Source organism: Ursus americanus, chromosome 29 (genome assembly GCF_024610735.1).
Source record: "Ursus americanus isolate L20-20 chromosome 29, mUrsAme1.1.p, whole genome shotgun sequence".
Classification (NCBI taxonomy): Eukaryota; Metazoa; Chordata; class Mammalia; order Carnivora; family Ursidae; genus Ursus; species Ursus americanus.
This window is the reverse complement of record NC_142155.1, coordinates 25,062,606-25,090,158: the sequence shown is the minus strand read 5'-3', so window position 1 is coordinate 25,090,158 and position 27,553 is coordinate 25,062,606. Positions and strand designations below refer to the sequence as shown.

General features: G+C 44.3%; 1 protein-coding gene across 28 annotated transcripts in view; it reads right to left on the bottom strand.

Moving 5' to 3' along the window:
- PKHD1 (PKHD1 ciliary IPT domain containing fibrocystin/polyductin) overlaps window positions 1-20,362 on the bottom strand; it is a 513,811-nt gene extending 493,449 nt beyond the window's left edge. For 18 of the 28 annotated variants that reach the window (XR_015722268.1, XR_015722269.1, XR_015722271.1 and 15 more), the window contains exons 1-6: window positions 16,656-16,808; window positions 7,651-7,849; window positions 6,782-6,916; window positions 5,187-5,264; window positions 4,405-4,549; window positions 1,935-2,043 (exon numbers count right to left, since the gene is read on the bottom strand). Coding sequence is in view for 19 of the 28 variants with exons in the window: in XM_087857017.1 (XP_087713143.1) it covers window positions 1,935-2,043; window positions 4,405-4,549; window positions 5,187-5,264; window positions 6,782-6,833 (384 nt within the window). In the remaining 9 variants the exon portion in view is untranslated. The other 10 variants (XM_087857019.1, XM_087857022.1, XM_087857018.1 and 7 more) reach the window with 10 other exon arrangements.
- Between the last annotated feature and the right edge of the window lie 7,191 nt (window positions 20,363-27,553).

The window sequence follows — 27,553 nt, the reverse complement described above, 5'->3', positions numbered from 1 at the left end:
GGGTGAAAGGAACATCAAAACCAAAAACAGCATGGTGATCAGGGAGGGTGCTTGGCCACCTGTCTTCTGTCGCAGTCACAGAAACAGTGGAGAGGTGGGGGTGCGGGGCTTAATAAGAAAGAATGATCTTTTTTTTTCTTTCCGCTGCATATGTACAGAAGCAAAATTCCAGAAAACAAGACTCTCTGGGAGTGAGAAACAATTTGTTAAATGTGAACTGACAGCAAATTCCAAATTTGTCAATGAATTGCCTGTATAAAAATGTGGACTGAACAGGGATGAATGTAGGAGACGACGTCTTGTGCTAAAGGAGCATTAATTAATGACTAAGACTTTTGTGAACAGCTCTTTGGCGGAGGCACCCTGTGGGAAGAACCATGACGAAGAGCTCTGTCAAACCTCAGCCTTTTATGAAAAGTCTAGGGCCCACCCTTTCAGAGATCAGTGGAAAACTAACCTGAAATGGACAATAGGCTGAACCAAACATAAAATTAAGACCAAATATGCATATTGCTTCTCTAACATAAGTTAGGCATTAACTCACAAACTCTCCCTCTCTCTGCTTCCCTTTAGCTCTGCACTTGAAGGAGAATGCCACCAGCAAATGCCCTTTCAATCTAGGATTGGAAAGAAGGGCAGGAATCAAGCACAAAGCAGAGGGCAAGGTAGAGCTTGGGTCCCTTCTTGCTACTGAGACTTAGGAGAATTGCAGCAGTGAAATGAAACATTGACCAATGACAATCTTCGCGGCTCCTCATGGGCTTCAGTTTAGATGAAGATTTAGAATCCAACACAGGGGGATGTCTGGGTGGCTCAGTTGGTTAAGCGTCTGCCTTCAGCTCAGGTTGTGATCCCAGGGGTCTGGGATCGAGTCCTGTATAGGGCTCATTGTTCAGCTGGGAGTCTGCTTCTCCCCCTCCCTCTGCAGTTTCCCCTGCTTGTTCTCCCTCTCTCTCTGTGACAAATAAATAAAATTTTAAAAAAAGCAGAATCTAATGCAGGTTCAAATCTTAGTTCTTTTAGATTCCACATGTAAGTGAAATCATACGGTATTGGTCTTTCTCTATCTGACTCCTTTCATTTGGCACAAGACCATCTCATTCCGTCCATGTGGTCACTAATGGTAAGACTTATTCTTTTTTATGGCCGAGTAACATTCCATTGTGTACATACACCCCATCTTCTTTATCCATTCATCTACCGATGGACACTAGGGCTCCTTCCATATTGTGGCTATTGTAAATAATAAACATAGGGGAGCATATATCTCTTCAAATTGGTGTTTTCATTTTCATCACATATATATCCAGAAGTGAAATTGCTGGATCATATTTCTATTTTTAATTTTTTGAGGAACCTCCTTGCTGTTTTCCACAGTGGCTGCACTAATTTACATTCCCACCAGCAGAGGAAATATACTTAATAATATTGTAATAACTCTGTATGATGACAGGTGTCAACCTAAACTTATCATGGGGATCATTCTGTAATGTATAAAAATGTCAAATCCCTATGATATACACCTGAAACTGACAGGACATCATATGTCAATAAAAAATTAAAAATTAAACTAATTTTAAAAAATCCTAGTTCTGCCATTTAGTACCTGGATGACATAGATAAAATTATTGATGATATGGGCACATTATTTCATCTCCCTGAGCGTCAAGTCACTCATCTGCAGAACCAGGATAATGAATAGCTACCCCATAAAATTGTTGGGAGCATCGAATTAATGTACATAAAGCACGGAGCCTGACATACAAGTGCTCCATACTTGACTTTCGATGGTATCGTCTCAGAAACCCCACAACTACCATCCCCCTTTCTTCTCACCCTGGAAACGCAGTCTCTGGCTGACTTCTAACTTGCTTGCTGACAGCACAAGCATCCCTTCAGATTCCCCCTCACATTCCTCCATCCTTAGAACCCACCTTGAACGTACAGTTGTCTCGCGGTCCTGGGCTTGGGCTGCCTCCCACCTGTCCCCCAGAGTGCACTTCCAGGTAGTACAGACCCTCATGTGCTTCAGACAGCAGAGATCTGAGGGCAGAAAGTGGAAATCCTCATGAACCAAAAACTGAACTACCAAAGCCAGCAGCCCCACGTGACCACTCCAAATTTCCTCTGGCATCTGAGAAACAGAGCTACCCAAGGAGTCCTATGTTTCACTTTTCACCTTCTAGATCCACTCACCCACTAAGACTTTAAAGATTGGATCCTTCAGCAACATGTTATAATTGTTTTATAGAAAGTCCTTAAAATTTAAAAAAAAAAAAAAAGCTGTCTTATTCCTCAGAATTGTAGGTTCACAGGACTTCACGACTTGGAACAGACTTGATAGATAATCTAATCCTAGTTTCCATTAAAAAAAAATTTGACAGTTCCAAATAGATTAAGAAATTTATGTGTGTGAATACCACAGGTCAAAGGCAAAGTGGGACTTGAATCCTAGACTCTTTCTGATAAAAGGCATTCATTTCACGTGTTGCCAAAAAAATTCTTGACTTCATAATATTCAAGCAGTCCATAAACACTTCATATATCCATCAAGAGAGTCCTGGACCCCCCCCTCTCCTCTTTTCACAAATATCACAGTGGTTTTGTCACCTCTTTGATGCTGTCATTCCTGTGGATTTTTGTAAGAGAAGGAATATGATAAATAAGGAGCTAGAATTAGGAAGTGCCTCCCCTCCAAGATTTTCTTACCAAACTCTTCAGTATGACTTTAAGTATTTAAATCTGCAGCATCCAATGTGTAACCATTAGCCATATGTGGTTACTAGGTACTTGAAATGTGGCGAGTCCCAAAGAGAATATGCTGTAAGTGTAAAATCACAGTGGATTTTGAAGACTTGGGGTGCAAAAAGTATATAAAGTATATCAATAATTTATATATTGATTACATATGAAATAATATTCTGGATATGTTGAGTTAAATAAAAATTACTAAAATTAATTTCATTTGTTTCTTTTGAATTTTTGATGTGGCTACTAGAAAATTTTAAATTACATTTGCAGCTCACATAATGTTTTGAGTAGACAGTGCTGATTTAGATGCTACAAAGTCTGTTTCGGTGAAAGCAGATACATCTTTATGATAATGAATATGACAGTATATCATTGATAATAAAATGTGCATTTTTTTCACATTTGAGGGTTACTGGAACTTGATATTCATCTTCCAACCAATGAGTACTTGTAAGAGGGTAGTGTTTCTTTCCCTCTGACAAGATTATATAAAATCAATGGTGCATCTGAAAATCAGCAGCATGTTGGGACTGAGGAGATAGAACATATAAAACTTCAGTTTTTATCTATTTCATGGCAAGTTCTTGCAGGAGCTCTATGCCCACATCTACCATAAAATGTAAGATGTACAACCCAGTTTTAAAACCAATAGCAGCAGGGCTGTAAGAAAGTCCAGTTCAAGAGACATCTATGTGGCCATGTCTACTCACAAGGCATTGTGTTAAGTACCATAAGGACTACAGGGTGGTATTAACACATCCCCTGGCCTCAAAGCACTTCATTCTAGGATGAATCTGACAAGTGAACAACTGACATAAATATCATGGGAAACACAGGGCTGAGGAAAACAGGGCCACTGAGGCTACACGTGCCATGCCTTTCTGTAAATTACAAAAGGTTCTCCTTCCTCAAAATTGTGGCAACCGTCACCTGGATTTCAGCCCCTATAAAGAAGGGCAATATTATACTCAGTTGTATGTTCAGGGAAGAGGTGACATTTGCAGGTTAGGATTTCAGTAGGCAGACATGGAAGAAAGGGAGCCTTCCTGAAGGACAGAACAGAAAACAAAAGGAAATGACATTTTTCTTCTCTTAAGCAATGATCCACTTTCACGCAGCATCTCTAAGACATGAGTAGGGAAAGAATGAACTCGTGGAAACTTCGTAAGCCAACAAAATCTTGAGCAAAACAGTAGATAATCTGGAATCCCGTACAAATCATACAAAAAGGAAATACACTGAGGACGAAAGCAAATTTCTTTTCTAGCTGGTTTTGGGTTTACGCACAATCATTACAATTACGCCTATTTCAAAAGATGAGTTCTTTAGATGGTGAAATCTCACTGTTTATTGAAATCTTAATAGCGACAGAGCTCCTTGCAAACGACAACAAGAAAACGCAGCTGGAAACACAATCCAACCCCTCCTTATAAGTGTCTCAAGTTTCTCAAAATTCTTCCCTATATTTTCATCCTCCCTTAAAGCCCTAGAACCCTAGTAGGGAAATTTTCAGGAGCATATTCACATGGGACATTTTTAAAGCTATAGCTGATAACTCCCTTATAGAGGGAGTTGCTCTAATTTGCCACCCAAAACTACTGAGATAAGCAAGGCACTCGCCCTGTCTGATCTTCTCCTACCCAGACAGGTTACCTGGTCCTGCACGTGAGCACTGGCAAATCCAAGAAGGCGGGAGAAACATCACAAGGGATACTCGGCAGGGCGGGCACAGCCACATTCACCAGGTATATCTCCAGCTGAGAGCCATTGGTGGGGTAAAGGAGCTCCGATTCCCAACCTGAACACAAGGGAAAGGGGAATCTCGGGCTGAGCAGACTTGTTAAAATCCACACAGGAGAATATAAAGACATGGCCATGCAGGGGCAATGTGACACGCTAAGCTTGCCTGAGGATTAAATGACTACTCTTCATTTCCAAATGCATTTACGACTGTGGTGTAAATGGATGGTCTCATTTATACGTTTATAAAAATTTTCTCTCTTCAGGTCCATCCATTGAAACCCGGGACTTTTTCAGCTCTCAAAATTACTCTTTACCCTGGTACAAATGGGTAAGCTAAGCTGCGGTTTAGAAGTTCCCACATATAGAACCATCTGCAAGGAAGATAACCAAGATTCTGGGGAACACATTGCTAAGGACTATGCTACACGCTTCCATATCGTGTCATTGTGGGTTCCTAAGGTACCATCCCACAGCTTGGGATAAGAAAGCGGACATGGGCATATCTAATGGTGTGATGTGCTCTGCTTCTGTGACATCAGCAAGTAAGCATCTGGAAACACAGAAATCAGTGTGAGTGGGTCCAACGCCCGTCAGGCCCTCTTTTACACCTGTCCCTAGCCAAAGACTCATATTCTTTAGGATTCAGAATACCAGTAAATAAGAAACTTGCATTTGTTAAGACCTAAACCCACCATCAAAAATGACTGTGATCCACGTTCCCCCTGCAAGACTACCTTCTTCAGGTTCAATGTGGAAACTCAGGGAAGGCTCTGTAAATAAGTAAGAAAAACAGTGTTTTTGTCAATACACCCACTTCCCTAATGTTATAAAAACAAAAGTTAGCATTCTTCAGAATCACCAAAAGGACTTGATAAAACACAGATTGCTGGGCCCCACCCTTGTAGTTTCTGATTCAGTAGGCTTAGGGTAAGGCCCAAGAATTTACCGTTCAGACCAGGGGCTGCTGGAGCTACTCGTCTGGGGATCACACCTTCAAAAATTTCATTTTAAGGAGAGTTCTGACTGATTCTCTTATTTTGGACATCCAAAACCCCACTGTTCACCAGAACAATCCTGAATTTCTACTTCCTTTGGGAAGGGCCTCAAGGACACATTTGGTCCCTAATTAAACATATAGTATCTCTTCTCTCTTTCCCACACTCTAATTGGTTTGTCATACTTTAGTTGTAAAGTCACCATTTATTTCTTGTAACTCCACTTCCCAGAGGAGAAACTTCTAGAAGGTGTCCCTATTTCAATCATCGTGCTCAGTATACCATCCTTTGATTTCCTCCTTTTGAGTATATGATCAGAATGACTCCCCAGATGGATATAAAATTCTGTAGATTTTTTTTTTTTTGCCTTGCCTGCTCAGAGAGAGGCTGAAGCATGGATCAGTGCTGGAATTTTCTTGGGAGAAAAAAAGACACACTATAGACTACACATGCTAGGTTAGATAGGGTTCTCCCATCAAGACCATTGGCTGGGCATAATAATCAAATCCTTGTCTTTGAAGACACTCTTGGACATGCCTTAGCCAAGGCAAAGCCAATTCAAGGAACCATCAAAAATCAGTCAGCTCCTCAGTGAGATCATAGATAGGAAAAGTGTTATCTACAGAACACTTTTCATTTCCTATATCAGAAAAGATAAAGGGTAATCCAGGCCATGCTAACTCTGGTTAGCCCAGGCCTTCCATGTACACAGCAGGCATAATGCACAACCAGGGGTGATGGGGAATCACTCACATCAACACAATTATTCATGGCAGCCCCAGCCACCCCAGCCCATGCTTACCCTTCAGAAGCATATTAGATATTTCTACCTAAAGAAGGCCCAAAACAAATGCTGTAAAAAGATACCGAGGATCACCAAATTCACAGAAAAAATTAGAGACGTGATTTGAGAAACGACGAGTTTGATACAAGCAGTCATTAACTGCTGAGACAAGATAAGCTATTCCCTTTGGGAAGATAAAGCAATAAAATCTAAAAAGAATTACATCATATAGCTCAAAAAGGAATTATAAAAAGAAGGTTGTAAGTTATTATTAGAAGCTCTAGACTATAACAGCAACCTCCATCAGCCATTAAAAAATCGAAGTATATATCCATAACTAATTTATAACCTCAACTACTAAACAGAAAAAAATAATCTTTAAGCAGTGAAAATTTAAACCCAGAACAGATACTTCAAAACTTTCCCCCCAAATAACACTTTAAGTATCAATAGATTAGTTCTCAAGGTAAGTTCTATCTATAATCCCTTCAGAACACATCCTACTTACCTGCCAGAAGTAGTATTTCCATACTCATCAGAGAGATCAGCCAAACAGTCATCCTGTCCACTTAGATCAATCCTCTCAAAACTGCTCAGACATTACAAGCATTTTCAATTTTGCGGGAGCAGGATAGCTTTCGTGCTTTATAAAAAAATAAAATGAAAAATTACTATCATTTTTTGCTCACATACTATTACTTGACTGTGCCAACACTTGGTAAATTAAGGAGGTGATACCAACATGGCCCTAGAGTCTTCAAAGGGACCCACCAAACTCCCAAACTCAGGAGAAAAGGATAATCCAAGAATCTTGTATAAAATCATCACTATTCCACCCCCTCCCCTTCTCCCACCAACATATTTTATGCATGTTTAAGCAGGGTAAATAATAACAGCCTCTTTCATTAACTCATTATCGAACAAAGCTTAATTTAAAAAATAATAAATTCTAGATATCAAGATACTAGTGGTTCTTGGGTGGGGGGTAGGGAGAGGTTGTTTTTTTTGTTTCATTTTGTTTCTACAAGAGTCTCAGTCCTCCAGGAAACCAATCAACACAAAAAAAGTAAAAAGTTTAACAAAGCAAGTGTTAAGTACGGTACTGGGTTAAAAAAAAAAAAAATGGTACTAATGGGAATTTGGGGGGAAACGGTCCTGTCCTCGCAGCAGAGGAGAAAGGGAGAAAAGACACAGGAAGAAAAACCTGGACTCTCCAAACTGGACCCCATTATTCCAGGGTCTCTCTACCCCATTCTTGTGAAAAGTTGGTGCAGTCCACCAGGCCTATCTTCCTCAACACTACCTTTATTGCGCCATTGTTCTGCTTAATGCTTTTAATTCAGTGCAAAACCTCCATCATTCATAAAATAAGAATACCTCTCAGTGGGGCGCCTGGCTGGCTCCGCCTGTGAAGCAGCCCACTCCTGATTTTGGCTCAGGTCACGATCTCAGGGTGGTGGGGTCAGGGCCCCCCTTTGAGCTCTGTGTTCAGCACAGAGTCCGTCTGCTTTAGAGTCTCTCCCTTCCTCTGCTCTTCCACCGGCTCACACTTGCTTCTCTTTCTTTCTTTCTCTCTCTAAAATAAATAAATAAAATATTTTTCTATAAAAAGAATACTTCTCAGGATTTCATCAACATTAACCGAGGTGATATAAACAAAGAAATTAACACAGGGCCTGGCACAAAGGAGACACCCCAGGGATGTTAGTTTTCCTTTCAGGGGCTTTCTGTTTCCAATGCAAAGCCCTGTCTCTGACCTCTCCGTCGGTCACGACCTGGGCCCCTACCTTTCCAATTTTCCTGGCCATGGCTCTCCAAAGTGAACCATGCACTGCACTGGACGGTTCTCCCCATCACCTCGAAGACAAGCCCCTTCCTTGGCTCCTGTGGCTGCCTTCTGCACTCCCCAAACTCTCCCATAGCCTAATGAAATCCTGGCCTTCCTTCCCAGCGCTGCTCAGGAGCCACCTTCTCCATGGCATCTGTCCCCTGTGTTGGTTCGAATGCCCCCTTCCCTGGAGGGCAAGGAGAAACAGAGGAAAGAGGCAGACAGACCCCTCCGGACTGGCAGGTGGCAGGTTCAACACAAGGAAACATACGTACGGGTATGTCTCGGGCACCCTCAGGACGAGTAGATCTCCACACCTGCCTCCCTGAATCTTAAAAGTTCGTATAGAGGCCTCAGCTGGGTTCAAACGACACCCGGCAGGTAGTCTCAGCACCACACTGCTCTCAAGGCCGCGTCCCGGAAAATGGTGGCCACTGTGGGAAAGGTGGGCGGAGTGTACATTTCAAGGGGAGGAGTAAGGAGCCTCCGATGCCGGGGTCTACTCTCTGGTCAACTGGAGGTCACGTCCTCTCCATGACCTCTCCTCCCAACACTCCACGCCTCCTAGCCCGTGTTTACAATCTCACGTGCCCCCTCTTCTGCAGTGCGCGCTGAACAGTCAGCAAGGGCTTCCGCCAGCATCGAGGGGGCTCGTTGCGCGGCTCTTCCGCTGCGCTTCGAGGCAGATACCACAGCAACGCTCCAGCGCACGCAAGAGAAAACTTAGACGAAGATCATGATCCCCAAAATAAGTAATAATTTTTTCCACCAAGAGCCCCGTGATCCAAACCATTCATTTACTAAGCCCCCTAGCATAGAGGTCGAATCGTTCAGGGCAGTCACTTGTGTCCTGGTGAGTTAATTAGCAGGCTCTCACGAGTGTGAACATACAACACTGTTTGGAGAACGGCACAGGTGCCTCTTCTTGAGGCAATAATAACGTCCAAAGCCATCCTATTTTGGAGGATAGTTTTTCTCATCAGAGACATTTTGGTGTTCAGTAAGGACAGACTCTGCCGGCTGTCATTGAAGGCTTGCTGGGTGAATATAGTGAGGGCTTCTATGTGTTTATGATGTCCTCCAGGCCAAGGGAGGGACAAAGATGGTGGCCAAATGATTGTACCGGTGGAAAACAGAACACGCTCACCTGGCCTTGAGGAGAGGAAGTTGGAAGCTTTAGGAACTTGACCTGGTTGTGCACACCATACGTGTTGGCAAGGGGAGGTAGAAGAGAGGCGATGAACTAAGAGCTAAGACCAGGACCCTCACCTTCTCCCTCTTTCAGTGGTGTATGTTCCACTCCAAGCATAGTGTGTTTCAACAGGTCCAGCTTGCCACAGTACAACTGGATCCCAAAGGAGACTGAGTAGTTTCCATTCACCAGGGACGTGAAATAATTCACCCATTCCAGTAGGACATTCCATTGTAACGCTAGGAGATAATGCCTGTCCCAGGTATGATGGGGTTTGGTGTTCTCAGCAGCGTATCTTTGATCCATATGAGAGATGGGGCAATGGCTGTTTTCCATGACTTCCATATCTTTGCCATTTTGAGTGTCTCCATGGGGGTCCCCAGTCTGGTATATGGGGCAATGGGCCCTGCTGACTTATCATTCAAATGTCTTAAAATCTGGGATAGTATTTTAGCCCATCTATCCAAATGTTTTTTCTTGTTAGTAATTTAATCTGTTGCTTTAATATTATATTTTTCTTTCCTACCAACCCTGCTGCTTGCAGATTATAGGGGAGATGGACCCTCCACTCAATGTCATGTTCTTTTGCCCCATCTTGGACATCACGACCTTTGAAATGTGACCTCCTATCATTGTCTATTCAATAAGGGTATCTGTACAGGGTACTTAGCTTCTCTAATTCCCTAATGGTAGCAGCCTGGTTTATGCTGTGACAGAGGATAGCTTGGGTTAAGCCAGATATAGTGCCCATATAAAACAAGGCATATTTAGAACCCTCACTCAGAGGGAGGGGCCCGTTACAATCAATTTGCCAATCCCTCACTAGTTGGAAACTCCGGTGGATGGTCCCGGGACTCCTTCAGTAGTTGCCTTGGATTTTGTTTAGAACATACAGGACATGCTGTTACTGCATTAACCAAGTCACTGTATTTCAGGGCCAAGATGGAATCCTTGGCACTAGGCCATCTTATTTGGGTGCTCTGGTGACCTCCCTTTGTATGTACTCCATCTTGCTAGGGTTTGTACTGGGCTAGGGCATCAGCTTCCTGATTGCCGCGGGGTGTCAATGCCTTACTATCTGTGATATGGAAGACAGTGAGGGCTATTTCAGGCTCTGGCGGATGGCCCCAAAAGTCTTTCCACATATCCTGAGCCTTCTAGGGCTTATTCATGACCATCCATCCTTTGGCTTCCCATTATTTAAGCCACGGGGTTCATCTCTTTGTAAAGTCCGACTGTCAGTGCGAAGGGTTAACAGGCAGGATGCATAAGGGATCACCAGTGAAACCACAGAGCTCAGCCCGCTGGGCTGTTGAGGTTCCTTCCAGCTCTCATCCAGATGGTGTCAGTGTTGGGCTGCATGGCAGCTGCAGTCCCTACAGAAGGGTCGCCCTGACCACAGCCATCTCTATACCAGGCACCAGCAGGAATTGCCCCCATTTCCTCTCTCCAGGCTGCTGGGGCCTCACGGGGCTGCCTTAGGAAGAGGGGTGGGACCATCTACACACTCCACACAGCCCAGCAGCCCCTGCATGTTTTAGAGGGTAGGCTGCTTCTCTGCTGCAAACGGGCATGCCACTTAGTCCAAGCAGGGGTTTGCGCCATGGCAGAAGTGGGTCAGTGGAACATACTTTTAACACATCTCTTGACGGGAAGGGAAGTTCTGACTATGATATGCTCTTCCTTCATGTGAGGCTCTACCTGGAGGAGCACGGGGTACACTGCTAGGAGCTATTGCTCTATGGGGACATAGTGGGTTTCTACCCCCTTCTAGAGCTAGGACTAAAATCCTAGAGGGATTCTGTCTTTCCTTGTCTCTGCTATTGTGCCCATCCCATACCTCATGGAGTCACAGACACATCTAACTCAAAGGGTAGCCCTGCTTGGGAGAGGCCCTGAGCTTTAATCTGCTTCACTAATATTTTCACCTTCTCAAAGGCAGCTTGTTGTTTTGATCCCCGGTTCTAGATGTGCCCTTTCTTTACTAAGTGGTATAAGGGATGGAGGTATAGAATTACAGTCCCCCCAAGTCCCCAAATCCGTACAAAGTCTTGCATCTCTTTCATATTTTTAGGGGTTGGATAGACTTACATCTTATCAATCATAGCTGCCAGGATAATGTGCATCTTACCCAAACAGCTCCCCAAATTTTTATGTCACTGCCTTGGCCTTGAATTTTCTGTGGGTTCACTGCCCATCTTCTCCCACAGAGATGTTTCAGCAAATCCTGCAAAGTGTCCTGCAGCGGAAACTAGTCTTCACATTTTAATATGATATCAATGTAATAGGCCCATTTTTATTGATGTGGAGAAGGAGACCAGGGACAGGTCTCAGATTACCATCTGGGAACACATTGTGGAGCTGCGCAAGTAGCTTGGGGAAGTACTGGCATCGTGCATTGTTGCCCCTCCCACATGAAGGCAAATTGATCTTGTGACTCAGTGGCCAGTGGTATACCTAAAAAACCTTTTGCTAAGTCTAGCACAGCATGGTACGTTCCTAGGATGGTGGTCACAGTGTCTAGGACACTGGCAATGTTGGGCACAGCCACCTGGTTGGGGGGCATGACATTAGTCAATTTTTGGTAGTCTACTATTATCTTCCATGAGCCATCTGGCTTTTTTATTGGCCATACAGGGCTGTTGAAAGCATTATGGGCAGTGTATACCATACCCACCCAGTACAGTTCTTGGATAGCTTTCCTAAGTTCTTGTGTCCCCCAAGCAATTTGTATTGTTTCACAATTAGCATTTTCAAGGGGGTGGTAGACTTCCTGATTCCCAGCTGGCATTTCCCCTCAGCACGGGTTTGATGATGCCACCCTGGAGGCAGAATTCAATTAAGGTTTTCAGAGTGTGACCTTGTAGGCTCTGGATGCCCAGTGTGCTCGCTCGTATTGAAGAGATAGAAACTTTGTGTTCTTGAAGCACCTGTGAGGCACGGTCCATTAAGTGTCTGGCTCTTGGTTCCAGCTGAGCATGGAGTCTACTTAAGATTCTCTCTCCCTCTCCCGTTGTCCCTCACCCTAAGCGCATGCTCTCTCTCTATAAAATAAATAAATAAATCCTTAAGAAAAAAAAAAAATCTTTGTATTCTTACAGAAGAGAATGACCAATTTGTAGTAGTGTCCCAGCAACCTTCCTGACCATAACTGTTTGTCCTCAGTAACCATCAATGGCGTGAGGGGGCCAGAAAACTTCTGAGGGTTATCATGCGTTAGGGTGCATTCAGCTCTGGTATCCACCAGAGACATCACCTCTTGATAATCTCTGGGGGACCAGTGAACAGTGAGCTGAACATGAGGTCTCCAACCTCCTTTACTGGCTCTCCCCTGGAGGCGATCGTGGGGTGCACCCTATACGGAAGGTGTGGAAGGCACCCACCTCAAGTAGGACTGTATCCCGGCGGCCTCTGCGGGAGCAGATGGGGCAGCAGGGATGGTAGGGGCCAAGGGAACTGGTCTGAATTGCCGTTCAGGTTTTAAGGTCTTCCACTGGCCAACCAACAGAGAGCATTGGATTGCCGGTCTGTTTTTCAGAGGGAGGCCTGGCAGCAAGGACGTCAAACCACAGTAACATCCTCATTACCTTTATCAGACACTTTACAGCCAGTTGGAACAGCTTTTCAGCTTTTTGAGTTCCCTCTCTGCTCCAGATCTTTCCCACAGCCCATACCCCCTCCCAGGATTTGTCAGTTTCGCCTAGATCAGTGATGGATGGCCCAACATCATTAATGTCTTGTCCCACGATTGGACTCGGCATGGATCTCTGCGTTCCATACTGGGTGCTGAGGGCACACTGGGGTAACTTGGCTTTCATTCGTGAGGTGACTGTGGCCTGAGTGGGGCAGTCAACGACAGGGACATTGATTCCCTGTCTCATGTCCAATTCCCTAAGAATTTCTGGTACCCTCTCTATAGATTTCCATGACCTCTTGTACCCAGGGAGAGCCCCCTTTTGGGCCAAGCCTCCCTACAGGCTAGAATAATCCAATCTATAAGGAAGTGAGTCCCTTGAATGCCTGAACATCACACAGGCACTGCTGGCAGGCAGAGTATGTGGCGACATTGCTCCTCTTCTCTGTCTCCTACCTATTCAGAGAAATGACACGGCCACTTGTATCCATCCCATAGCCACGCTAACCACACCTGGATACTTACCCTTTGGGGAATTTGGCATCTGTATCAGTAAATTCCGTGGGAGTATATTGTGTCTTCCTGAATGTTTCCTGAACAAACCGGTGGCTGCCCCGGCAGGCTGGGCTTGCTGCTGCATGCTTTGTGCTTTCCTTTGTATTAGGGCTGGGATGGCACGGGGCTCTTTGTCCATTTCATAACATCCCCCTCAACATCCTCCTCCTTGCTCTCCTCACTTCCCCGGGATTCCACCTCTTCGCATCCCAACCAGGCTTTGTCATTAGTGCTGGGATCTTAGTCCATGGCATTTTGTGCCCTCCTCGCTCCGGCACATGAAGATCTCCAGCTGATTACCCTGCTCTTCCACCTTGTCTGCCAGCCGCAGAGCCAGCAGAGGAGGGCACACCTGCACGTCCTTCTCTAACATCAGCTCTTCTTCCAACTTTCTAGCTTTGAGTTTCAGCCTGTAGTGGGGCATCGGTGTCTGGCCAGATGGCTCAGAGCAGAGGAGAGCCCACTGCAGCAGATCTTCATTTCCCCTCTCTGCCACCTGGTGCTCCACGCAGGTCCTCCACCCAGCATGTGGGTCCAGCTGGCATTTTCTGGTGTCCTGGCACTCACGTGGTAATCCACAATCATCTCACATCCAGGCCACCCCTCCCTGCATGGGGGCCACTGGCCAGTGCAGGATTTCCCCTGCAGATACCTCTTTCCTAAGGCCCATGTCTCTGGTCTCCTGGCTGGATGGCCAATCATTGGCTTGCAAACTGACTCCTGTACTCAGAGGGCAGGGAGAGACCAAAGAAAGAGGCAGACTGCTCCCGATTGGTGGGTAACAGGTCTAATAAGCAAGGGAATTTACATATGAGGCTTGTCTCTGGCAGCCCCAATGAGAGTAGATCTCCATATCTGCCTGCCAGAATCTTCAAGTCTGTATAGAGGCCTTCACTGAAGTTAGTCATGTAGGCCGTCCGGAGAGTCTCAACAACGCATCACTATCTCAGGGCTGTCTCCTTGAAAACATCTTGCCCTGTGGGAACAGGGGGATGGGGGAGGGGCTGCGGAGCCTCCAACTGTCCTTGTCGAACTCAGGTCAACCAGCAGTCACGTCATCTCAAGACCTCCTCTAACACCCAGCCATTCTGATTCTTGTCTCCCTTTCCTCTCTGAACCTCTAGCTCATGTCCTGGGCAGCCTGGGCCACATGGTGCACATGTGCCTCTTCTTTTAAATTATCTCTTCCCCAAAGAGGTCCAGGGCCCAGTCTTCTATTTCCACAACCGTCTTTGTGTAAAGGTTCCACAGGGCATTCAGTAAATTCTGGCTGGTGAATATATATTTTAGAACTCTATGTCTGCTTTACCTAATCTGACAGAAATGGCTTTCACACATGTGAGATGGGCAGAATCCATGGAAGCCTAGCTAAAAACCATATGCCTTGGATAACGCCCTGATGACTGCTCCGGAGAGGCTGATGAGCTCCTTCCGGGCACCCCCAAGTCAGACGACACAGACAAAATCCTCTGAAAAATACTGGCTGTGATATTTTCTAAAAGTTAAAAAAATTCTACCGGGTATTTACCCAAAGAATTCAAAAACACTAATTCAAAAGGATATAAAAACACTAATTTGGAAGGATATATGCACCCCTATGTTTACTGCAGCATTATCAACAATAGCCAAATTATGGAAGCAGCCCACATGTCTACTGATAGATGAATGGGTAAAGATGTGGTGTATGCAGTGGAATATTATTCAGCCATAAAAAAAGTATGAAATCTTGCCATTTGCAACATGGATGGACCTAGAGAGTGTAATTGTAAGTGAAATAAGCCAGTCAGGAAAAGACAAGTGCCATATGATTTCACTCATATGTGGAATTTAAGAAACAAAACAAACAAAGGGGGAAAAAAAGACAAACCAAAAAACCAGACTCTTAACTATAGAGAACAAACAGAAGGTTACCAGAGGGGAGTTGGGTGGGGTGATGGGTGAAGAAGGTGAAGGGGATTAAGAGTACACTCAACGAGCACTGAGTAATATACAGAATTGTGATTCAACAATTATGTTCGACAGAATTTTTGAATCAATATTGTACACCTGAAACTAATATAACACTACATGTTAACTATACTGGAATTAAAATTAAAAAATAATAAAAAATAAAAGTTAAACAAATTGACAGAACTAAATACGTGTATATATTACTAAATACATATTTAATTTATATTTTTAAGAAAACAACGAAACTAGCTAACATAGTTATACCCTTTCAGAAAATATAAAAGCCACAATAAACTCCCAGAAAAAAGAATATCTGCATGAAACTTAGAATAACTTATAGGAACGTCCTGATTAAGATAACCCAATATATGAAATAATCTATATTTAATTAAACTCCGCAAACATTTATTATATTCCTAGTATATGCTGGGCACTGTGCTAGGAGCTGGGAAAACAGAGACAATCTGAGTACATGCCTTCAAGTCCCCTGTGGATAGGATAGGGATGGAGGCTACTTACATTTATGAAAGGAGATCTATAATATCCAAGTGGATTCAACAAGTGTTCCTGTAAGTTGCAAAATTCTCTACATTTTTACATCTATTTGGAATAGAATTCAATTTTAAAACATTCAATTTTCAGAAATACATCTACCACATAGGGAAAGATACCCAGGAGTATTTGCTACTCAGTCCAAAGAACAGGATTTGACTTGCCTATTACACCCAACAGAATATTCTCAGCACAGGAGAGTCTATTTTCAATCCGGCTGCATGAATTTACTATTTCATTTCAATGCCTGCTTCCCATCTTGGAACAACAGAAGTCAATAGTTATACATTGGTTTTCTTAAAGTTCTATGCTCAGACCTGCATTTTTCTTCTAGAATAGAGCAATCAAATCAATAATAAGTGTAATTTTTCTTAACATGATTAATCCACTAATTCCTCCAGCCTCCACTTAATTCTCCCAACCAGAGAATTTCCAACCAAACAAGAGCTGTGAGCATTTGGTCAAGTCTCCTCTCAGCCCCCTCTCTCTCTGCTCCCATTCCTCCCCTTCCTCTTGTTCTCCCTCCCCTATCACCTTCCCCTCCTTTGGAACTCAGAGAATAGTAAGTTTGCTAATACAGATCCTCCATTTCCTTTTGCTCACCCGGACTTTGGCAAGAGACACAATACCTAGAGAACAGAGAGCAGAGACGTTTCTGAATCACACGGTACCTTTTCTGTTTCTGTCTCGTTGTGAGTCAAGGGAAAGATTATCTTTCCTTTCTAAATGATCCTGTTTCTCTCTGACGAGAATCAATGGCCGTGTTATCTGGTTAACGCTCAGCCAGTGGTGCTGTGCAGGTAACCCACTCTCGTTGGACTGTAACTCACCTAACTCGTTTGTGTCCTGGCCAAACATGCACCAAAGTAAGAGTTCAGAACGGACCACAGGGCAAGTTTAATGATTAACACAAGCTACGTAGGCTTTTTCCTCAGGGACTTTTATTAATGACCAAAGAAAGAGCGTCTTACATTTTTCTCCACTTACTGCATGAGCCCCAGATAAGAATTTTAAGTAAAAGTCCACCCAGTGAGACAAACAGGCATTCAATGATTGAAAGAATTTGCCAGGAAGTTAGTGACCAAACACAGGGCCCAGGACAAAGGCCCAGCGGAGGGCTGGTCCCTATTTGTGAACAGTCTTTTCATCGAGAGGAATGACTCGTGAGTTCCCTGCTATGGGCTGACACTCTCCCTACAGGGGTGTGCGTCTAAAGAAACAGACAAAGGAAGTGACTTGTTCAAAGTCTTGCTAAGAAAGGGCCCACTAGCCCTCTTTGTTGTTTTACTTTCCTCCCTCCCTTCTGACCTCGCTTTCTTGACCAAGAACAGGTCCTTAACTTGTACTCATCACCTTCTAGTAGGACCCAGACCATGGGTCTTGGTCATTGATTTGATTCTCTTGATAAAGAATCAGAGAACCAGCAGACCCAGGAAGTCAACACCAGCCACATTTTTCATCGGTTCATGTCTGACTTCTCTGTCTCTGTCCCACCACCCATTCCAATTTATATCCCAGCTTCCTGAGCATGTCAGTCTATGCCCAGTGGTTCCTGATCAGAAGAAATGCTCATCTTTTCCTGAACTTTCCTTTGGGAGGGGAACCTTTCCAGTAGAATTTAATAGCCCTGAGTATCCACCTCAAAGGACTATCAGTAGACCTAGGAAGCATCCCCAATGAGACCAGATTTAATCCACGGGACTATAGCACAATTCTGATGATAATAGTAAACCTATTGTCTAAAAAGTATCAGAGGTTACAGCAAATCTGCCATGTATCACACCCTGCAATCAGTGACAAGCAGGGTGCTTTTCCTAGTGCTGCAGCCAGCAGTACGGAGACAGGGTGGCTGGAGAGGTTGGGCTAGTAGGGAATCAACCACTCTGCCACCCTACCTGCCTGCTCAACCTCAGTTTCCACTCTGGATCCCCCCAGTGCAGGTCAACAAGCACCCTTCAAGCCACCCTTGTGTACTTGGCACATGAGTAGTGGGAAGGAGAGGACAGACCAGGTGGGAGAAGATAATCAAAGGGGATTTCAGAATTATTGGTAATTTTTTATTTTTGTAAAAGAAAACATATTCATGGATCACTCAGCTGATTCAAAATGATTTTTTAAAGAATATGACACAGTTTCTGCCCTCAAAGCACTTGCTGTCTGGCAGGGGGGACAGAAGCATGATCAGATTAGATTACTACAGTGGAGTAAGTCTCCTGGTAAAGACCTAACCATGTTCTATTTCTTGCTACTTTAGCAAAAGGTTTCCAAAACTTAATCTCATCTATTCTTGGGTAAATAGCCTAGACTAGATATTTATAATTCTCTTTGCCAGCCTAGCTGTCAAGATATTACCCAAAAGCACCCCAAATTTCTTATGGGTAGATTTACTACTCCATTCTTAACCAAAAGAATCCTGATGACTCTGGCTTCTGTGCTCTAGGAACTTCCTGGCAGTTAAGCAAGCTCTACTGTTAAAGAAATGAAGAGAAATGAGCCATTTAACGTTCCAAGGCCTAAGGGAGAAGTTGCAGAACTCTACAGGGAATGGTATGCCACCTGAGAGCTTAGGAAGCCTCAAGTACTCCCCTCTGTGAGTTCCCACATCCACCTCAAGACCCCCGAAGCTAGGCACAGATTTAAGTTGGCCAAGCAAATGCAACTTCTAGACATTTAATCATACTCCAAATTCCCTCTCATATAGAAAATCTAAATAAAGTCTTGAGCTCAGGTCTCTGACCCAATGATAAAGACAAATGTTCCTTAGAAGGTAGCCTGACCATGGTTCCCCTGCCACCATAACAGAGGTGGCCATGCCCACCCCCAGACATTGACACTGTTCCACAGGAAGCTATTTCTATGAGAGTTTATGAAATCTTGGCACAAAAATTTTTCCCCAGGGCTATGAAGCCAACTTAGGGAGGTCAAGGGAGAAAGTCATTCTCTGACCCCTTTCTCTTGGATTCCAACACCAGTCTGAATTCCTGGGGACTAGCAACTTTAGGAAATGGGGGGACAGGGGCACATGAGAATGCACCTCGCAGATCCCCAATTATGGAAAGCATAATCAAATAAGTGTCTCGATGTTGTGCTCTAAAGTTCATCACCACAGTTGCCAAGGCCACGCTCTATAGGCTTCCCCCAACCAGGGAGCGAATGGGACAGGGCTAGCAAAGCACAGGACTCCTCTCATGAAGACTGTGACTGGAAGGCTCCCCACCAACCTTGTAGAACCTTTCTTAGACTACAGAGCAGCCCAGGATGCTTCTACCCACCTCTCCTTCACTTGGGGTCAGTCTGACAGCTCTCCCAGTCTTGCTAGCTCGTCCCCATTCTCTCTCTTCAGCACTTTCCCTAATAAAATCCTTGCATTTAATCCTGTCTTAGCATCTATTTCTCAGAGGACTCAGACTAACACAGCTACAGTGGAAGAGAACACATTGGCAAGAATTTCAGACATTTTATTAGTCACCCCAGGAGCAGTGTCAATGGTGAAAATCCTTTAGATCATTTTGCAGGCTGTGGATCTTAAACAAAGGAAAGCAGAACAAAAGAGGAAGGACAAGGGAGTATCACCTTAGGAACTCTCTGAAACCAGTGTGCTTGACATCTTCCATCTGACCCTCCAGATCTACTCTCTACCTTCTCTGCTCTGCTCTGTGCCCAGGAAGGGTGACCTATGTGGACTGCTCCAGTGGGCTTCCTCGCCCGTTGGCTTCCGATTGGTTTCGCAAATGGAGGACACCACCGGGAGCCCAGGGGGAGGTGCAGAGAGGCAAGATGTGATAAGGATGTTTTTCCCCCAGTTATTTCCCTGCAAATCTCGGCTTCTGACAAGGCACCCTTTCCATACAACGCTCTCTCTCTCTCTCTCTCTCTCTCTCTCTCTCTGCAAGTTCTGGTAGCCTTTCTCTTCGTCCCTTCAGGCCCAAGACGAACAGCTCCTATCATCGCTAGCTTGCATGTACCACAACATCCCTTATTGCTTCTCCTAACCCTTGGCCACACCTCTAAGAAGAGTCCCTTTATTAATTTTTCAGCCTGAACGTTTCATCTGCTTCCTACTGGAACCCTAACTGGTATATAAGCTCCAAGAGATAGCTAAGCTCCCAAGCGGGAAAACGTAGTTCCAAGTCATCAAAAATTGGATGCTACTGTAAATGTGGCGTCATGAATACGCACAGGCTGGTGATGCCTGGCAACTTCTGAGCTATCCATGCATTCCCAAATCATGCGGCATTTCGTAAGGAAAACAATTATCTGTATTTCTCTGTACCCCCAGAACATTTTACATTGTACCTTATACAGCGGAGCCATGACAAAATGCACAGGAATGCCTTGTAAGTCCATCTCAGAAAAAAACACCGAGTGGTTAAAGGCCACAGAAGCCAAAACTAGATTTTGAATAGAAGCCAAGAATGCTTAATGCATTTCGCTTTTTCGCTTTGTCTTCATCAAACTTGTTTTTCAGATGCTCTTCAAATTATATGCATGTTTCTGAAAGAAGGCAGAAGCAGAACACAAAGCAGGACATTCTCATGGCCCCTTTGTCTAAGTAAGAGCTTCATCTTACCTGGAGGAAGTAAGATAGGGGAGAGGAGCTCTGAAGCAAGCTTTGCCCTCTTTCTCCAGGGACACGTCCTGTGTGACCAGCCATGGAGCTACGGCCATGGAGCTGTGGCCCCGCTGTGCTGCTTCTGTGTCCTCCCCGGACAATTCCCCTTTCACCTGTCTAAAACAGACCCACTGGTCCTCCTTCCTTTTCCTCAAGGCTTCCTAGCATCCCTTGTCCATGGAGAAACAGAACTAAGGCAATGGTATTCTCTCTCGCTTAATATCATATTCCTAATTAAATGGAGATCCTAATTTAAAGGAATATAGTTACTCCAATTTGGGGGTGGGGGGACAAATCTGTTCCACCAGAGGGTCTAAGGTATGAGTGACATACCTGCTTCATAATTTCTTCAGACAAGTTTTCTTTGCCACTAAGTAAAATTACTCAAAAGTAATTTGTCATGATTGCCTCTGCCCTACTTCAGTTTTGCTCATTAAATTATTTTGATAACAATGACCCCACTTACCCAGAAGCCAAGCTGTAGTGACCTCCATCATCTCCATGAGAGTCCTGAAAACCAACAAGGCCCCTGGAGGGCACAGATGAAAGCAGCTTACAAAGCCTGCACACTTGGGAGTAACATGGAACTGTAGGAGTTCCTCCCATAAATGAACAGAGCTGAAGGGCGACTCTCCCATCATAGGGTCTGAAGGCACATGGTGCTGTATGCCTCAATCGTCCTCAGGGCATCATTGGATTATAACATTCAACACAGCTGGGTTCATACCAACAAAACACAGCAATCAGAAAGCGGTGAAATCAAGTCCATATCTAAGTGTAGGGTGGCCACCTCTCCCCGCTTACCCTGCCTAGGACCTTTTCCAGGACCTGGGAGACTTCCAGTGCCAAAACAGGGCAAGTCCCAGAAAAACCAAGATGGTTGATCATCCTACAGCTAAGAAAACAGGGAAATGAGTATAATGCACATTAGGTCTTATTCTAGAAAAATCAAATATTTTATAAAATACATTGGCACTCAAAGGGGGTAGACTTCAGTTGCTTATAAAATTCATTTATGTGGAGTAACTCGATGCTTGTCATGTTGGATAAAATAGATGTTGCAATATCCAATGTCTTCCAGACTGCAGAAACTTCCTTTGCTCTGAATTTGAAGCATCTGGGAGAGATGGGGGCAAAACAGCATATGTCAGTTTCTGAATTACAGTAAAGCTCCTTCTCCCCGGGTTAGCGGAATTTAAAATAAATCATCCCAGCAGGGAGCAAAAACACAAAAGCAATTAATTTTTTTCTAGTTTGATACCATGTTACTCTCTGAGTCCAGAAGCCCAGCTGAGATTTCAGAAGTGTATCTCACACTTAGTTTTAAAATTATGAGTGACACTAAAGTCATACATTTCTGCAGCCCAGTAGAATGCTTGCTTTAGCAGCAGAATGTTATGATACTGTCAAGTTCTGTGTCTTAGGGGAAATTGTTTTAAAAATGGAAGAAGCGTTTGCCCCTTCTCCAGCAAATGTTGCACAGCTGATAAAACAGCACAGAGTGCAATACCTAATACGAGGGACATTGAAGTGATAAACAGGAGGGGATTCCAAAAATCTAGAAAGAAGAGTGCCTTCAGAATTCAACAATAAAAACAAGTTAATGGGTCAAATGACTCAGTAGGACTTAAGGCCATTCCTGTATCTGAAGAAAACCATTCAGATGGCCTATTTGTGAAGATATGTAATGTGACAGTTCTATGAAAATGGTCACAAATTCTTTGTCAGCTATCTCACTGGAAGGAGAGTCCATGTCTCTCTCCTCCTGAAGCCGGAGGGGCTTGTTGCTCACTTAAAACTAATAGAAGGCGTCAGAAATGATGCTGCCTAACTTACGAGCCTAAGTCAGAAAACACAATGCAGTTTCGCCTTGCGTGTTGGAACACTGATGCTCGGAGCTCTGAGTCCCCCTCCGTGGAAATCCAACTACTCTGGGGCCGCCATGCTGTGAGGAAGCCGAGCCACACAGAGACACTTCCTGTAGGTACTCCAGTTGGCGGTCCCAGACACCACACCCGTGAGTGAATGGACATTCTCACCATTCCAGACCCCAGGCACCCAGTCACTGCCAACCTTTGAGTCTTCCTATCTGAGGCCTCACACATCACGTATTAGAGACAAGCCATCCCTGCCATGCCGTTTCCACAGTCTTGATTCACAAAACCTGTGAGTATAATAAAGTGGCTGCTGTCTATGCAGCAATGGCAACCCGAATCATCCCTAAAAGCTTGGGAATAGGTGAGCCCGGGACAAACACTTACTTGATCCACCAAGCTCTGAACTAAGAGGTAAGCTCTGAACTAAGCTCTGAACTAAGAACTAACGCTCCTGTTACCTCATTGTTAATTCCTACTCATCCTCAGATCTCCAAATGACTATCCCAAAGAGAGTTTTCCTCCTAGACTAGATGAGGTTCCCCCACTCTAGACACCTGTTAAATCCTTACTTCTTCATTATAGCATTTAATCCAATTATACCTAAATAATTATTATGGATGTATTAAACTCTGTATGCATTATTATTGATGTAGGTGAAATGGATTTCTTTTTCTCCAGTCACTGTCTTCAGGCATGCTCATCAAATTTTTTTATTGCTTTTTAATAACACCTCAGGCATATCTCATAGCTTGCAGCTTATATCTATTTGTTAAAACAAATCCAGTCCAGGTTAAATGTGAATAAAGCGTGCAGTTGAGTTAATAGTATTATATCAATGTCAATTTCCTAGTTTTATAAAGGTTCTATAGTTATGTACGATGGTACCATTAGGGAAACTTTTAAACTATTTTAAAATGGTTTAAAATAGGGAAACTTTTGGGGCGCCTGGGTGGCACAGTGGTTAAGTGCCTGCCTTCGGCTCAGGGCGTGATCTCGGCGTTACAGGATCGAGCCCCACGTCAGGCTCCTCCGCTATGAGCCTGCTTCTTCCTCTCCCAATCCCCCTGCTTGTGTTCCCTCTCTCGCTGGCTGTCTCTATCTCTGTAAAATAAAAAAATAAAATCTTTAAAAAAAAATAGGGAAACTTTTAAATTATTTTAAAATAAAAGTATATTTAAAAAAAAATCCAGTCCATCTTAATGTGTTCCACCTTGCATGGAGAAAGTCGCATCAGGTATGTACCTGATGCCCTTAAACATTCAAATCCTATATCCAGTCCCCAAATCTGACCCCATGCCACCAAGCAAACATTTTGGCTCTCAGGTACAGGTGTAAAGGGAGAGCTACACCAGCCAGGATCTGCCATACCACAAGCAAATCAATGAGTATTGGAGGATAACAGAGCAGTCGCTTAGGATTTAGTGAAGGAAAACCAAACCCAGCTGAAAAGTGGAGGTTCCTTGGTATGCCGGCCAATCAGGTTCCTGAACCGTGCTACATCCTGAGCTTCGGTGCTTTGCCTGGCAGAGTACGACTGCCCATGAACGCTTTTCTGAATGCCAGCCAGTCTTTCGCAGGTGGGACACCCAGTCTCACCACACGCTGAGGGAGCCTTTTTATTTTGGTACACCATACTTGATACACCATAGGCATTCAACAAAGAAAGTAATAGATGGCTGAATGGATGGATGGATAGATGAAGAGTTAAATTAATAAAGCCACAAACCATGAACAAGATTTACAGCAACACATTTGCTATGTAGACTATGTCTGAGGCACTGAGGCATCATGCTGGGAACGTTCACGTCCTAAAAATAATGCCTGATATTTTTTTTTTTTACTTTTTCAAGATTTTCTTTTCTTTTTTTTTTTTTTTTCACACATTAACTCATAGAATCCTTACTGAAGTCCTCTGGGTTATTGTACCCATTTATTGTGACTCCAGAAATAGGAAGTAAGCTCTTTTAAAGTCACAGTTAATTAATGTGGAATAAGGACTAGAAACCAAAATCCCTGGACCCCAATGTGTTTCCCCAACAGAAATCGGTATACACCTGCTGCGAGAACTGGTCGACACCAATGCCAATGAGGTAGGCTTAGGGCCGACATGGTGGAATGAGATGCACTTCAAAGGAAACTTCTCCCCTGGCCCCCCGACTATCCCCAGTGCAGACGGACGCTCAGCAGCAGTCCTGAAGAACTGGACCTACAAGGAAAACGTGTGTCATTAACTGCAGTTGCTCGTTTCTCACTTAATGAAGAAATTAAATTGGGAGATGGAAAATCCAAACTTCTGACTCTAATTCAATACTATTAAGCAAAAGAAACAAATGTTGATTGAGTACCAGTGACGTTACGCTAGATGCTGTGAGGGCCACAGCAAGCCTCTGCCCTCCAGAAGCTTTCAATCTACTTGAAAAAAATAGAACACTTACCAACCAGGCAACATAAGGCAGGACGCTGGATGCGCCCTCGAAGAGGAATGAGTGATAAATCCAGAGTAATCACTTCAGGGAGGCCTTTGGAGCCGCTGACACCTACGTGAGATGTGGTGAGATTTCTACGAGAGAGAGAGGAGAAAGACTGTTTCTTTGAAAAGAAATGGAAATCCAAAAGTACCTTTGAAAGCTACAGAGAAGCAAAGCAAAATTGGTCTCGGGAGAGGCTGCAGCGCAAGGCTTAAACGTGTGGTCACTGAAGCTTAGCCATGTGGGGTGGACATCCCAACCACAGCCCTGCGCTTTATCAGCGATTTCTGTCACATCCAACAGCTAAACTGCCATGAACGGTACAGCGATACGTGCAGCAAAAAGAAACAAAAGATCTTTGTCTATGAAAAAGAAAAGTAACTTGCATTACATTTCTAAATAGTAGGTTGGTACATGGAGAAAAAGATCACTGGAAAAAAGGTGCAACTTGATGGGATCCAGCTTTGACTGGCTCCCGAAACCTCAGGCAAAGGACTGCCCTCCTCAGTCTCCACAAACCTGGTCTCTTTGTCCATCTGTCTGTGGTCGCGGCCCACTCCCGAGTAATGCTGCGTTTGGGCGGCTCCTGCGGTACTGGGCCCACACTCACCTTGGGCAGCATTTCCCACTTTCTTCTTGGCTTCACACCCTGTGTCCCTCAGCCAGCCCCCCCCCCCACTCCTGACCAAAGCTGCAGGGAAATGGTTATATTGGGCTCTTTATTTTGATATTACCTGTACATACCAGTAGCATCACCTTGAGAAATAAATGATTTCTCTATACCTTTTCAATTTAGACCTGGATAACCCCGCTTGGATCCCCAAAATAAGCTGAGCAAAATGGGTTCGTTGTGGGGGTAGAAGCAGAGCCTCAGCAGATTCAAAATTGGCAAAATTCTGATCACTCTGGAATAATCTCCAACTTTTTCATATTTAAAAATCAAGCAAGCAAATAAAACTTTTTTAAAGTGAGAGAGAGAGAGAGAGTGTGTGCTTGAGCAGGGAGGGGCAGAGGGAAAAGGAGAGAGAGAATCTCAGGCAGGTTCCATGCCCAGCCTGGATCCTGATCCCTGGCTGGATATCACCCCAGACCCCGAGATCATGACCTGAGAGGAAATCAAGAGTAGGACACTTAATCAACTGAGCCAGCCAGGCAGCCCCACAAGAAAATAAACCTTAATCAGATAAGACACTCATTGATTATTTTCAGTTAAAACAAATGGAATAAATGAGAAAGTGGAGTCCATGCCATGGTGACACATTTCAAACCTGGAATTAAAATCAGAGCTTCCAGGCCTGGGTTTTCAGACAGTCCCTCAGAAATAGATAAATTATGCTTATCAACCTGAAATGTGAACCTCTGTACAAAGCCATCACGCCTCATTCATTAATTCATTCAACAAAAACTTAGATGAGCACATCTGTGTGGCCCAGACGTGCCCTAGGAGGTTGAGAGAGACACAGACAGGTGGGATGGGCCACCTCGTGGAGAGCACTTTTCTCCTATAGGCTTTGGAAAGCAGCCGATGCTTTTCAGGCATCAAACGACATCAACTGACAGAAAGGGTAACTGGCAGCTGTGTAGACTGGCCGAGGGGAAAATGGATGTTGGAAGAGATGTGATGAGGCCTTGGGAATGATTCAAGGAAAATGGACTAATAGGAAAACAGTGGTTCCCTGAACTCCAGCAGCAGCCAGAGGAGAAATTTCTGAAAGGAATTTCTGCTACAGATCCAGGAGAACTTGACCAATGACATAATGTAACAGAAAGATATATCAAAGATGAGTCTGGGGTTTCTAATTTGGGCTGTTGGACAGAAGGCGGTATGATGACTGAGACATAGGGTGGAAGCTATTGATGCCCAGCTCAGATCCCCTTCACCAGGCTGGTGCACCTGTCCCTCTGCTGCTGCATGTAGGTTCCCTTGTAGCTGTGCCCATCTCCAGAGAATCACCCTCAGTCCTGGGAGCCACCTTGCCCAGAATGCCTGGGAGATTACACCCATCCCCCAAAGCAACCCAAAGCCATTGACGGATGGATGTGGAGTTCCACAGGCCAGCTTTGGATCAAAAAGGGCTTTGTGGTACTGTGGTACTCCAGAGCTCTCTGAGGGATCAGGCTCACCCACATCTTTGCATGCCTTCCAGGATCCTCAATCCCATTCCTTTACACATCATCACCTGAGATCACCCCTCAATAAGCACCTTGCCCACGGGTATCACTGGCTCTGCTTCTTGGGAACCTGACCTGGCACAGGCAACAAGATAATTGGAAGGAGAAGATAAGTTAGAGGCAAAGTGATTATTTTAGCTTGAGATGCTTCCAGAGAGCGTAGCATTTACAAGAAAAGAGGAATCTAAATCAAGAATCAGACAAACAAGGCTTCCAATCGACGACTTCCTAGTCTTGCAGTCTTGGAAAAGTTGAGGTGTGCTGAGGTCTCTCCCACTGCAGGGTGGAGCCCAAAGCCCATCACCCTCACCTCGAGCAGCTCTCTCATTTTACCGCAGGGTGAAGTTCCAATGTTACCACTTTCCATGTGTACCTGGGAGTGAAAAATTGGGGAAAGCACTGCTTAACCTCCGCAGCCCTGACTCCCCGTTTGTGAAATG